Source organism: Coregonus clupeaformis, chromosome 7, assembly GCF_020615455.1.
Source record: "Coregonus clupeaformis isolate EN_2021a chromosome 7, ASM2061545v1, whole genome shotgun sequence".
Classification (NCBI taxonomy): Eukaryota; Metazoa; Chordata; class Actinopteri; order Salmoniformes; family Salmonidae; genus Coregonus; species Coregonus clupeaformis.
In genome coordinates, this window is record NC_059198.1 from 39177547 (window position 1) to 39192806 (window position 15260).

Consider the following 15260-nt stretch of genomic DNA (forward strand, 5'->3'; position numbering starts at 1 on the left):
GTGGCATGCCTAAATTAGACATGATCATGTGTAAATAAAGCTAATATTAAGATAATCAACTGTTGGTCCAATATAGTATATTTTTTGTGTCATCCTCCGTTTTACTGAATTGCTAGCAAAGAATGCATAGTTCTTTCTTTATTGACAAATGGTTCAAAGGTTCTGTATTGAATTTTATACATTATTTTTAATTCTTACTTTTCCAAAAGGTCATTCTACAAGGCTGCAAACAGACGAGTTCAATCAGATGAGTTTAAAGAGAGTGATGGAGTGAACTCTACGACCTAAAACAGAGAGCAGGTAGCCTTTAATATAACAGCCAGACTTATTTTACTTTTCCCCACTGTGCTGTCTGTCTGTCTCATCTCTTCCCCCCAGTCCTGTAGGCAGTCGTGGGGAGTCTCCTTCCTCTCTTTCGCCTGGACCTCAGCCAGTGGATGAGGTGGGGAAGAGGAAGGGGGAGGGGAGGGGATGTGGCTTTGATGCTGCTACCCTCTTCAAACTCCCAACAGATAAGATAGGCAGCAGAGAGATAAGGACACCCTGCCTTCCTATCAGAGGGATCTGGGCACACAGACAGACACAACATGGAGGGAGGGGGGCTCTCTTCTGTTCCCTCTCCAAAGGCCCTCTCCAAAGGCAGGGTAAAAACTAGCTTGCATGTTTTGTCATTTGCATAAGGGTCTCTTGTAAAGCTTGTTGACATGGTGCTCATTTACATAATGCAAATGAATAATGGAGTTTTTTTATATATATATATTTGTCTGGTGCATCACAAATGTATTGGAATATAATAGTGTTATTTTGAGCATCATGTGTGGTATTGAACCCTATGTCTTGACACAAGTGTGTAACGGAGTCATTAGGCAAAATTGGATCACAATTTGATACAATTTGCATAAAGGTATAATAATAATAATAATAATAATAATAAGGATTATTTATAGTAATATTGTAACGTGTCAGAGATGTTGCTGTTTTTCATTTCATCGTCAGGGGTCGTGCGTAACCAATATAATATTATTTCCAAACGGACTCGAGTAGTTTTCCCTAAAGAAAATCCTTGAGGACCTTTAAGAAGTGGCTCAAACCTTTTAACGACTTAAAAATATGACCGTTATGGCCTGTCTAGGTTATTCGAATAGTATATATCACTATTTTTAGGCAGAGAAAGTTTTACATTTGGTGCGGAGGTTATTGCTGCTGTATACGTGCTGACAAATGGTCATAAATATGAATTAAAGTATTTTTTATTTCTCATGAGTATGAAAAGATGTACAGCTTTTGATGGGCACTTTCTACATGTAAATCAATATGTCATCAGCCCCACCTATCATCTGCGCTCACTAACTGGGCGGGTACAGTGGCTACACGCGCTTTACTACCTGCTAATGCCCGTTACTCAGAACTCAGACACACACACTGCAGACACACATTCAACCTGTGGAATTGGGGAAACTTCAAGTTAAGGGGTTATGTCTTCTACGCAACTTTGGAAAATATTGTATTTAAGAGTTAAATACATACACTAAAGTAAAATGGTTTCTTTCAGAGTTATTATATTTTTACCATAAAACCTGGCATATAACTTTTACATTTGACTGGGTCTGACTTGGATTTACCGAAGCGTTCAGAAGTTGTTGTACATGCTGCCTTTGACGCAGAAAGCCGAGCTGTGGACTTGGAGACTTTTCAGAATCAGAAATTATGAAGACCAATTTTACGAACATTTTTTGTTGGATAATATTGCATAATGCGTGAATGATTTTCGATTTCTTTCAAAGTAGGCCTAGCTGCTTTAGCTTTCAGTGAGAACAAGGAGCTCATTTGGAGAAAACAAAATTGAAATTTATTGAAACCGCACTTCAGGGACACGCTTTCTACAAACTGGACATACAATGACAAGCTGTTGGTTTGCCTTTGTGGGTTTGTGGTGGAGCGCTTATTGCATGTTCCTTATTGCAGGTAGCAATTATTTATTCGATGGGAACAACGAGGTGCACCCGAGTTTCATTCACCGGCGGTTGCGGACTCACGAAAAGAGAGAGATGCAGAAGGAGATCCTCTCCATCCTTGGACTTCCACACAGACCCAGACCGCATCTGTCACATGGAAAGTACAACTCCGCTCCGCTCTTCATGCTGGATCTTTACAATACGATATCAAGCGAGGAGAAAAACGAAGTGGAGGGCATGTTGGAACAGTCCCAGTCCATGTACACCACCCAAGGTCCTCCTTTGGCAACATATCAGGAGAATGCCTTCCTAAATGACGCCGACATGGTGATGAGCTTCGTCAATTTGGGTAAACTATTAAATTATTATATCGTTATAAATGTAATGTATTCACTATAGTAATTTAGCTAAATGTTGAGATAAAAAATAGGCAAATAAAGTAATAGTTTATCCGTCCTTAACATCAAGAATCTCAATCCGATCGCAAATTGGAGACGTAGCCTACGCATGTGCGTAAAAAGCAGAATCGTGAAGGTAATTCTACAGGGGTTGAAAAAAATAGAGACAGTGATCCTTTGCAGCCGATGTGTGAATTGTTGTTCACAGGTGTTCGAGCACGTGCCAACAATATTCCAATGAGCCTGTATTGCGCCGTGGATGCCTGCACCATTGCGCCTGCTCCCACCAACCACAGGGAATTATCTCCTTCAAAGTCTTCTCAGTCCACTTCAGTGGTAAAAACGCTAACCCGATAAAAAAAATAACCTGTGTTGAAATGTCAGAAGTTCTCTTAATTGTAACATTTACATTTTAGTCATTTAGCAGACGCTCTTATCCAGAGCGACTTGCAGGAGCAATTAGGGTTAAGTGCCTTACTCAAGGGCACACCGACAGATTTTTCACCTAGTTGGCTCGGGAGATTCGAACCAGCGACCGTTCGGTTACTGCCCCAACGCTCTTAACCGCGAGGCTTCCTAACTTTGTTTGTCTATAGACTTCATGCACGAGGATAATTTACGCACAGGGATAAATTGGTTAATTTAGTCGAAATGCTGACTCCTCAGAATGTTGTGCAATCGGTTCCATGATTTATGTCTGAGGGAGGAAAATTGAAAACTTATCCACACCAAACTAATTACAAAAAACAACAACCAGCACGCTGGTATTTGTGTAAGGCTATTCTTGGCATTGACCAAATACAAGTTGCCGTTTAATATGTAAACTGTGTTGCTTCGCTGGATTTCTTTAATTAGACCCCGGACTATATAGAGATACTTTCATCATAAACAGTTCAACATAAAAGCCCACGGTCTCTCCTTCCATTAGCCGCGCGAGTGTTTACAGAGCTCATCTAAACAAACTGCGTGAAGATAAACAGAGGCGCTGCCAGACTCCGGTCAACGCTGCTAAACTTGATGGATGCCATTATTTGCATATTGTCATTATTGAGCCTGCGAATACTACGGAAGTGTCCGAACCAAGAGGGATAAAAAAAAAAAAAAAGTATTTGGCACTTATCAACGTTTTTTAAAACTCAAACCTAACCACACAATTCCACAAGTGATTATCATGAGATGCAATTCAAAGTAGAGCATGTAACAAACTACACAGCAAAAGCTTCCTTTTAAAAAATCGTCCTCTGGAGTGTTCAATGGTGAAATTGCATCATATAGTGATGAAAACCAGATATTGCAGGGTGTTTTTTTCTTCAGTGACTATTGACTACTGTTGGAGTGTGGTGAGTGGTTTAGAATTCCTGTTAGTTTGGGTTTTTGCTGCTGTTGCACATCTGCGTATACACTTCAATTCATCATCTCCTATACATCACTTCACGATTCCCTCAAATTTATAGTACCCAGGGATTAAGTTGCCATCCCAATAGAACAGAGTCCTGCTACTTAGTTACTGCCTTGGAGAAGATTGCTTCCTCTTCGAATGTGATTCAAATTAATGCTAGACAGGCCAAGGTGCTCCATCTGCTTTGCGAATAAAGCATTGCATGACTACTGTGTGTCATCGGATTAGCTTTTAATGCGCTTTCCTCTGTATTTTACTGTTTCCTGACGGATGGCAGAGAAACAGACTATGGGATGCCGCTTACTGTCAGGGTGGTCTCGTTTCTTTCGTGTCTGCCATCAGTCTGTATATCGAATAGGGACAACCGTCGGATCTGATCGGTGTTGGAGAATATGGTGTTTGACCTTTTACTTTTGCATTGTAGGTCTCAATTGATCCACTGCACACCCAGCTCTACTAATAGAGGCCTCATTTGGGGTATTCCCATGGGGGTTCATGGATTTAGGAATCCCTTAATACTACAGCGCTACAGCGTCTGTCTGATTTGTGGCCAGTGTGAAGCAGACGTTCTGTTCCTCGTCAATGACTCATGTTTAGGTCTTGTTTAGTCATCCACTCGTTGAGAATACCGCTCATGCCAACGACCCATATTGACTCATCACAAGTAAGAGGAAAGCACTTAAATTAGGTTAATAGAAACATTCCTTCCTTTCCTTCCCACTCATTCCCTAAAATAGTGTGTTGATCATCGTCATCACTCTGTTTGCCTGGTGGGTACCCTACCCTGGTGCTGGCGTGGTGCAGTTACACAGTATTACACTATGTACAGTATGAGTCACAGCCTATCGTGTCGCACCACAAGTCCAGACTTGTCTTAATGCAACGTTGTGTAGTAGCCATGGTCAGCCGGTCAGTGGCAGCTCTAGTCAGCCTGAAGATGAGTTTGAAGATAATAGCTTTAGTCCTGTGAGAAATGGCATTCCCTTGGAGTGAGCTGTCATTCCGTCTTCTAGGAAAGTGAGGGATTCAACTGTTCTGTGAAACACTGTATTCTAAAAACCACAGATGTCATTTTTCCTTTGAAAAGCAAAGGTTTTCTGACCAGAAGAGTAGAAAACATTGTCTAAAAACATAGTCAATTCGCTTTTCATGTAGGACATGCCAGCTGTGTCAAAATAGTATTCCGCCAGACTCATGAATGTACAGTAATGTCCTATATGAGTTGGTTTAGTTTGTGTGCTGCTTGAACGGGAACTTCAAATGTAGTTCTCATGTCAATTTCACTTATTTCTGATGGATTCGCTTTGCCTCACAGACAGGTGAAGGTCTTCCCGAGCTTTGCTTGGCGTGAGATGAAACCAAAAACTCCCATCTCCTGTTTCTCCTCATAACTCTCTATATTTGTCTATGAGATCATCTAAAGGGGGACTTCCAGTAAATAAGAGCAAAATCCAGGAAAATCCATAACTGTTTGTAGGAGTTGTTTGGAACTTAATTTTCCACCTGCCGGGACCAGGCAGCTGTTGTTTTTTTAGCCGCCCTCCTTCCGTGGTTTTCATGATTCACGGATGAGCCGGTCCTCACCTTCCCTAACCCGGCCTACGTTCATCCTCCTCTCCACACCTCATTGCACTGCAATGGAGGATCTGTCAGTGCCCCTCTTAGCTAAGTCAATAGCCACCCGCGTCGGGCGTTAGCGCACCACCAGCCTGCCTCCCACACTTGAAAGGTGACCTGGGAGACGGAGGATTTTCTAGGGGGGGTTTCAGGAGATTAACCCGGTCTAGACAATACCAAGCTTACTCTCGCAATCCCAGCCTTTTAAAATGTGTGTTTCCTGTTTTACGATGCCTGGGTGCATTTCTGAGCAGCTCAATCTCACGTAAGCTGTGTTCTTTTTGCACCAGAACTTGTCCCAAAGCTCCGGCATGATCAAATAATTAGTTGGGAACGATCAAAGAGTTAATTGTTTGATGCGAGGGCGGCTTTGGCCAATACCCATGAAAGCCTCTAAACGGCTTCCTGTAGACCCCCTAAACAAAAGCAACATTGTGTCATTCCTGCTTTGTGTTCAGTGTTTTAGGAGTAAATGAAGTGAAGAATTTGAGATATGCTGTCGTGGAATAAAATACTGTATCTAGGCCATGAAGTTGAGGGAAAATAAGAGATACAAATAAATAAACGTCAAAAAGGAAAAGATGGGATTTATGATTTAACACCTAACTCTGTAATTCAATTCCATACTGTCTTAGAAAAGCTATAACAACCAGACTCAGGAGACGTTTCCTCTATCAAACTGTTTGTTTCTATGAAGCGGCTGTATGTTTTGCCAAAGAGCCTCATAACCAATATAGTCCAAACAGCGGAAAAGGAAGCTCTTTAAATGCGGTAACTCAATATGCGGAATCGTTTGTGTATCTTGGGCACTTCATTGGAACTTTATTGGTCCCATGTTAAGAGTGGAAGCATCATATGTTTGATATACGTAAAACTTATGAAAGCCAAAATAATGTTTATGGTTTGTTAATTACATCCCCTCGTTTTAAAACTTTAAGTTCAGCCCCTAAAAGCCTACTTTCTGTCCTTCAGTAGGCATATGTGCAGGAAATGCCTCAGAGAACACTTTGAATTTAAACATACATACACACAACCACACACAGAGATGAGATGACCCCCAAGGTCGAAAGATAACACTTTTTAAGAGGGCATTCCGTTTACACTTGAAGAAGTTTGTCACACCCTACTCTTAAAAAAACCTGATGGTATCACTCCCTCTCACGCCATTACTCTCTAACTTGACAAGATGGCTGTCACGATTGGTCTTTATACGTGAAAAGAATGCCATGTTCCATACTTCATTTTTTCAAAGTCCCGCTCTGAAAATTCTTCACACATTCCTATTCCCGGTGGGATAGCGTGGGATGGGAGCGCCATGAGCGGGAGGAGATAAGAGCGTGAGACACGGCACACTCCGGCAGTTAACGATCTGTCAAGGAGCGCAGATTACTGCGACGGAACATCTGATTACGGGCCACTCTTCTCCCATTTATCACGTCGTGTGCTGGCATGCAGGAATGTTTGCTCTGCTATATCTCAAGGACAGACCCAAATCTCCCTTACGGCTCATTCTTGCAACTGTTGCACTGGTGGCAGAGGCCAAGAAGAGAGTGGAGTACAGTCGGCCTGCTTCGGCTTTGACCTCTGACCTTCTGACCCCCTGGTGGTTCTTTTAGAGAGGGCTTTAGTGAGGAGATCATTAACCTGGTGTGTGTGTAGGACCAGAGGATTCCCTAGGCCAGTAATACAGATAGGAGTACTACAGTCTACCCTGGTGATAGAAATATTGCTTCCAGTTTGCTGAATTAACTATTTTCTAGATTAATTATCCTATACGATACACGTTTGGTGTAACAAGTGATAAATTCCCTTTTCACCTGCTCTCTAAGCAAAGCGGAGTGGGGGGCCACAGGCTATTGATAGGAGCGTGAGAACAGCATCGCCCCTCTCTCTGAGCGCCCCCTCTCCTGCTCCTTAGTAAAGGCCTACCTCCACTGCTGAGGAGTCCTGGATGCCTGGGTGCCGTAGGTAGCGTTAGCGCTTCCTGAATCAACACAGCGCTGATATGTTGATGCGAAGCAGCTGTAAAATACACACACACACGAATGCCCTCCCGCTCTCCTGGCCAGTAGCGTACAGATACGTACAAACACATCCGTAGACGCAGGTACGTACGCCTACACACAGACATAGACACACGCACACACACCTTAGGTATATTCTCATCAATCTCCTTTGTTGATTGCTTTTCAAGCTTAACATGCTGCGGACAGCAGAAGAGATGCGACTGATATCATTGATATCAAATTGATTCAGGGAGGTATCGAAATTGCATTTGTATTATTCTGTAAATCACACATAGACATTAGGATGATAGGAGGTTATGGTGGATATTGGTTACTCTGTGAGATGCAATTCCAGTCAGCTATCCGAATAATCAGGACTTCATATAATGTGCTAAACAATAAGCACGGTCAACAGAGACGGCCACTAAAGAAGAGTTGTATGTGTGTAAACGTCATGTCTAACTAATGACAGGCTGCCTGTCACAGTCCAACATGGAGCTTTGTTCTGTCCAATACAGAAAAGAGCAGGATTTATCTCCAGCCAATAAAAGGCAAAGGAGGGTATACCCAGATGTGGCACGAAGACAGAGACATGGATACAAAGAGCTGAGAGGGACAGGCCACTGAGGCCATGAGTGATTTAAGTGTTTCTGTGGCCTGGAAGGGTCAAGAGGAAGGAGAGGGGTCAGGATTCCCACACACTCAATGGAAGACGTCCACGGGTGGAGATAGGACAGGGTTGACCATTGCTACCCCTCCGTGTTCAGTGTTCCCAGCCCGGTCCGACCTCTAAAGAGGACGTGCCTGAAACAACAACCCAGGGAGAGTGAGGGCCTCCGCGTGCGCCGAACACTCCAACCCCTCCAACCTCCACAAGTAGCCCCTCTATTTCAAACGGGCCACCGCTGACAAATATATGAGGGCCAGACGAGCCGAGGGGCTGGCTTTCCAAACACGATACAGGCACGAAAACAAAGCGAGATGGGAGCTCCCTGAGCTGAGGGGAGGGATGGAGATCATAGCCACACTCCCACTGGCACATTCCACTAGTCAGGTCACTGTCTAGGCTGCTTTCAGACTGTTTACCCGCCCTCAGACCCAAAACACCCTGTATTGTTCAATGTTCACACCCCTGTCCTGTAGGCTGGGGAGGTATGTATCCTAAATACTGGCTGCTAATGAATAGAATAGAAAACGTGTGAGCTGAGTTTCTCGACGGGGCTCGCCTGTTGTCCCGTCTCCATCTGACTTGTCAGGTCTGGAAGTTGGAACTTTTGATTTATGGGAGCACTTAAGTGTTTTTTGGGGGACCCTCCATTTTGGAGTGTGTTTTTAAATCATATGGCCGGTATCAAAGCAGGGAAAGGAATTCCACCCTGTCGGTTGGTCTCCATGGTTATGTCTGTGTCATGTTTCGCTCTGTCGATTAGTAGATAGGGAGTGTTGAGCCAAAGAGCCTTTTTAAATGGCCACAGCACCTTCATTTGGTATTACATGTCCAGATGGCTGGTGAATTGCTTGAGAACCCCATAGAATATTTTATTGTAATGTTGAATGTTGACTACCGTGCTGACATTTTTACTGACAGACCTGTGCAGGTACTTATCGTAGTACTTATCCTTTCTGTTCAGGCCCTAGTACCGATCTCCGGCCCTGACCACGTCGCTGCGTTTAAATTGTGTATCTTACATAAAAAACAACACAGGAACAATGGAGCTGCTCTGATTTATCAGCGGATCATGTGCTCTTGTTTTTAGCCACTGAATGGCATTGTGGTCTACTCAGAGTTTCCAATGGGAATAGCATTGAGCCTCAACCCTCATACCAGTCAGGGAGAGAGGGGAAGGAGGGGTAGAGAGAGAGATACTCTGGCCTTCTAACTTGCGGCTGTGGAATGCAAGCCACCAATATTTTGACTTCTTCTTTGGAAACAGCTGCGTTTCCTTTTTCAAATATATTTTTTCCTTATTTATCGGATCCCTCAGGAGAAATCCATCTCGTCCGTCTGACACAAGCTTCCTCCTCTAAATCTGAGTGCAGAGGCCCGCCGAGCGCTCAGACACACACCTGCTACAACAGACACCAGATCACTATAGCAGGTCTCCCCACCCGGTCCCACTGCCCCCTCACACACACACAGATGTGTACGCACACACATACACATACAGTACACACACACGCATGTGTGCAGACGTGTACACACACACTCCCTAGGGACCAGCCCTCAAATGACATTCCACAAAGCCTGAAAGGCGAATAAAAGAGAACCTTGACAATAATAATCACAGACTTGGCAGAGTATGAAAAAAAGAGTACTGGCGAAAATTACAAGTGTATAGATTTGGGGGAGAGGAAAGAGATAAAGTACATAAAAAAACAACAGAGTACATCTCTGTTTATATTTAGTTTGTACTAATGGAAGCCAAACTGAGAAGTAGCAAGGGAGACATTTTTTATAGAGGGTCAGTAGTTTGGCCCATAGGAAAGAAGTAGCCTTCGTCGTCAGTAGCCTATAAATCTCAGAGGAAATTGACCGAAACATCAAGGACAGAGAATCCTACAGTAGTGGAAGAAATTAGATGAGGCTTTTTAAGATCTCCAAATCGGATGGCCATTGATTCTCAGATAAAGACGGACATTGATGGTATCTTCTTAGCTGACGATTATTATTAGTCTGAAATGTATTTGGCGTAGCTTCAGAGAGCAGATATGCGTTATGCTAAGTGAAAGGCAGTTTAGGACACCCCTCTGGCCCACACATATGGTTTGTCCCTGTATCCTATGGCTACCAAGGGACAGTGAACTCTAAGGACAGGATAAGAGCCATGTAAACACTTCTATGTGTACACTATGCATGTCTGTAATATGTATTGCAATATGTTGGATAATAGTGATGCTGACTTCAGTATTGTCGCTTTCGCGTTTGTGTACAACCACCAGCCAAGAACCTTATATCCCTCTCACTTTGTTTACCAACGTTTGGTTGGGTTTATTTTCTTGTTTGTGTGTGAGTGAAAGCATTCAGCGATTTTCCGGCCCCTGTCCTGGGATGTCAGGGAGGAGACGCATGCAGGATGGTATGAGAAGGTCCCGTTCTGTGAGACTGCTAATGCAGAGCAGTAGACTACCATTAGTCTGTCCTAACACTGTTATATCAGCTGTACTTTTGATGCTTTCATTAATGTTAATAAGTCAAAAAGTGGAAAAGAATATGAGTGTTTATTTTCCAGCCCATTGCCCCGATTGTTATGGAATTTCCTTCTCAATTAGAAAAAAAGATGTTACCCTATTTGTTGACAGGTCATTGGCTCACATTGGGAAGCAAATTAGAATGGCTGCTTTTACAAGGCCTGTTGAAAAAATCACTGCTGACCGTTAATGTCAATGAGCCTGCTCTGTGGACACCTGAGGCCTTTAGCATACACACACACACAAAAACACACACACACGAACACACACACACAGAATAATTTCCTCTCAGCAGTGTAGTTATGTCCTGAGAGCTGTGGAATAAATGGGAATGAAATCTCCCAATGACACACAGGTATGAGGGGGATGACTGCTACCATTCAGCCGTCCGCCGATCGGGTCTCTTGATAGTCTCTTTTGGTTACATTCAAGGCCGTGGGCAGGCAGGCAGCACCCGGACATCTTTTAGCAGAGCCCCCGCAAAGCTGCAATTATCACAAATTACCCATACCTTCTGAGTACCCCGGGACTTTAAAACCTGAGATGTGCGTCCAGATAAAAAAAAATTCTGGGCATTCGTGTGGAATGCACCGCTGACGGACTTGCCGTTGGAAAAATACGCCCAGACAGTAGATGTTAGACACTGCCTGTCAGGGGTTTGGATTGGACTCCGTATTCCTTTTTAAAGGATTATGATTACAGTCCGAATAGGATTCTAATGCGGACTGATGTCCTAATGTGGAATCCCTTCCTGAGTGATGTCATTACGTAACCTGGTGGGCTGATGGGCAAATAACTGGCCAGTCTTGGCTTGAAGGCGCTTCTTCTAGTGCAGATGGTCTAGGACGTTCTTTGCAAAGGATGGTCTTCTTGCCTCATATCCTCACCATGGTGGAGTGGTCTGCCCATCCATGTTCACATTTGTGTTCTCTGTAATTGGGGCTGAGCTGTGTGGGGTCTGTGACTGTGTGTGTGTTTGCGCATATGTGGCTTCGTCGTAAACCCCCAATCCCGCCAGTGACCCATGCCTGGGCCGGAGTCTCCTGGCGGGCAGGCTTTGATGCAGGCTCCGGTCAGAGTAGAGGATCAGAGACAGGGACAAGTGTTCAGGGACCCCCCAAACCCTCACTCTCACCCCACACTCTGAACCCCATCTAGCTGCCTCCCATCTGCCTTACAACAAAGCCCATCAGGCCAGCAGGATGTGGAAACAGGCCCTGGGGGAAGTGGAGCGTGGCGGCCCCTCAGACAGCGCCACAGGCAGCCCCTCAGGCAGATGGATACAACCACCAACTCCGAACTCTGCTGCTGAGAGGATACTGCGAAATGTCTAAACTTTTATAGAAGAAAGGATGTTTTTCCAAGGGATGAGTTTTTGCATGGGCTCCTAATACTAACAAATAGAGTTTGAAGTTGAATGGAAGCCCAGGAACCTTTATGTTTTGACTAGAGCAGATCTTATTTTTTCAAACTTTGAGAATGTATTTTTCTTTGGCTTCGTTTCGTTATGTGCTGCGGTTCTAGAAGAATTGGGCCCACCATATGAAGCACAGAGAGTTTCCCAAGAAACAGGAGTCGAACATACCTTTAATTATGAACACTGGAGCAATTAGTGAGAGCGGGAAGGCATTGGGATGTGTAAACCCCCCCCCCCCCAGGAGCCATCAAATCTGAGAGGGAGGCAAGAGAGAATATAATTACATAAACACGATATTAATTCTTCACATGCCTTCATTTCTATTGGTTTAATCATCGGAGGCATCTTTAGAATTTTTTTTTGGCATTGGACTGTCTGACTGGGTGCAAATAAGTCATATTTAATTGAAGAGCTTGTGCAAACTGCAAAGTGGCTTTAAAAAAAATCTTGCTTTAGTTCACAGCTATGCATTGTGGGTATGGCAGCTCATTCCTGAATGAATGGCAAATTAGAGAGACTTAACGACAAAGTGGATTGTTGAGTAGATTTACAGTCTGAACTGTTGGCTGGATTCTAACCCAAGCTCTTGTTTTGGGTTGTGTAAAGTTCCAAGTTGTTTTCCATTGTGGCTAACAATAATGTATATTACATGCCTCAGGTCAAGTGTAGTTTATTCACAGCCGTAATTTGACAAACTATGTTCTCAGCACTCCAAGTCATGGATTTGTAATCAACATTCTACTTCTACGAAAACATGAGATGTGGGCTATATAGTTTGCAGCTATAATTAGAAACTGGGTTTTAAAACAACATTATCCAAATGGATCCAAACCGCTTTATTCTCCATCAGAGTGGTGGTACCCCAAGAAAACCCCTCTCCCCTGCCGACTTGGGCAACCCTGACTGAACACTAATGGGATAGCTCTCCCCTTAACCATCATGTTGTCAAACCGTTACTCAAAAGAAACTCACTGGCTTTGACACACAGACCTCCCCAAAGCCGCTTTGAGCTTTCAGAGACCTGCTATCTGGGTCACACAGGTGCTGTTCAGATTGGGTGTAAACCACCATATTTTGCTACAGCGCCCCCGTGGTTTGGGAGGGGGTAGTGGAAGTGTGTAACTACTAGCTAACCAGTGCCCTGAGGAGCAGTACTGTTGGGGAGATGGCATTTGTTTTTCTTTGTGGTTGAGGGAAAGGACTGGATGCGGCCAGAGGGATTAGATGGAAGGCGACTGCTGGGCTCCCTCCAGGGGATTGGATGGAAAACATTTAGAGTGAGAGACGCCGTTGACCACTGACCACAGAGCCACCCGCCCACCTCTCCCTCAACGCCAGTGCGGTCTTCTTAACACTGCAGACTCTCTCCTCTCTCCTCTGTCCCTCTCTTTTTCTTGTTTTCTGTGGTTCCTTAACCTTTACTTCTGGGTGCCAGACTTTTCCTGCATTCAAAAACAGACCTCAATTAATTTAAGTTAATCTTCCTCATTTTGTTTTATTTTCTTAGTTTCTTTCTCTTTCTCTTCCTCCCTCTACTGGAGTTGCATGTCCCATTTAGTTTCCTCAGTCATTTCCTACTACTAGCTTTGCAGAGGCCAGAGAGCATCCATACTGTGTGGGGGCTAATGACAATAGCACCAGGACACTGAAGCCACATGTTGCGCAGGTGGAAACGAGAGAACAGGCACCAATAATACCTTTCCAAGACCCCCCCCTTCTTCTTCTCTGTCCCTTTCTGTGTCTTTCTCTCTCGGTCGAATCGCCCACCAGGTTGGGGTGAATCATCAGAGACATTCCATTCTCAAGTCTGCAGCATACTTTCACAGGTCACCACTGGCTCTAGGGCTGCTCAGTGTACTTTTCCACTGTGTGTGTGTGTGTGTGTGTGTGTGTGTGTGTGTGTGTGTGTGTGTGTGTGTGTGTGTGTGCGTGCGTGCGTGTGTGGTGGTGTGTGTTTGTCTGTGGATACTAAAGACCTCAGGTGTCCAGTGCAGCAGGATCATTGACATTTATAGTCAGCTGCAATTTTATCAACAGCCCTTTGTAAAAGCAGTAATTTGTGTGATGGTGTGTGTCTGTGTTGGGGTGTGATGGTGTGTGTCTGTGTTGGGGTGTGTGTGTGTGCATACACTCGCACTGGCTTTGTGACCACATTCTGTGGTTGTGCTACAGCATGTGACCACGCTCTCTGTGCTGGAGGTCTGCATCTGGTCAACCCACCCTAACTCTCCCCTATTGACCCTATACGTGTTACTGTATTTCCATCACCTACTGTTAGCAAGACGTTGCTAATGCTCTCTTAATGCTACATCTTCTGGAATACTCTCAGAAGAAACAACTCAATCTCGACAAATCCAAATTTCCCCTTCATGCCTTCCCCCTCTAGATCTCAGGTCAGTTTAAACAAGATGGAAGTGCTCAACGGACCATCAATTGCATTTCAAGCCTCCATCTTAAACCCATGGGTGCTAAGTAAGAGTTGTAAAGTCATTTGGAATACCCTGACCTCTCCACTTGAAAGAGCTGTGTAAACCTCAGACGGACCTCTGAGCTACTCAATTCTCACTGCAGTGTGTGTGTGTGTGTGCGTGCGTGTGTGGGCGTGCATGGGGATAGTGGAGATAATGAAGCAGTCAATGACAAGAGGTGTCAGAGGCCACGTCGACACTCGGGCTGCTGATGTGAATAACATCTCGTTGGGGTCCTGTAGGTTCCAGGTGTGTGTAAAGGCGTCCACATACCTCCCATCCGAAACAGTTCAGATCAGTTTGTGCATATATTATGACGACATTTTGTTACATTTTTGTTTCTCGAGGCAAGCCGAAGTTCGGTAGCCGAAGTCTACGCCCCTTCGTTGGTAATTGGTCAACAGTAGAGATTCTTCAATGAAGTGTTTGTCATTGAACGAGAGACTAATCGTTTTCATGCAACAAAAATAAATAACTTGAGAAATACTGCACCAAACATATTTTCTTGGGGGGCAGGTAGATCAGCTTTAATATTGCAGATAGATTGTAGCTTCCATCAATGTAATTGTCTGCATCATTTCCAATCCCCCATATATATGTTTTTGTAAATATATATATTTATATACAGTTGAAGTCGGAAGTTTACATACACTTAGGTTGGAGTCATTAAAACTTGTTTTTCAACCACTCCACAAATGTCTTGTTAACTAACTATAGTTTTGGCAAGTCGGTTAGGACATCTACTTTGTGCATGACACAAGTCATCTTTCCAACAATTGTTTACAGACAGATTATTTCACTTATAATTCAC

At 44.0% G+C, this 15260-nt stretch overlaps 1 protein-coding gene across 1 annotated transcript in view; it reads left to right on the top strand.

The window, feature by feature from the left end:
• Positions 1-1410: 1410 nt before the first annotated feature.
• Positions 1411-15260, top strand: part of LOC121569162 (bone morphogenetic protein 7-like) — a 40172-nt gene continuing 26322 nt past the window's right edge. The window contains exon 1 of the mRNA XM_041879845.1: positions 1411-2304. Within this exon, the coding sequence (XP_041735779.1) occupies positions 1899-2304 (406 nt within the window). The 5' untranslated portion in view covers positions 1411-1898. The remainder of the gene's footprint in view (positions 2305-15260) is intronic.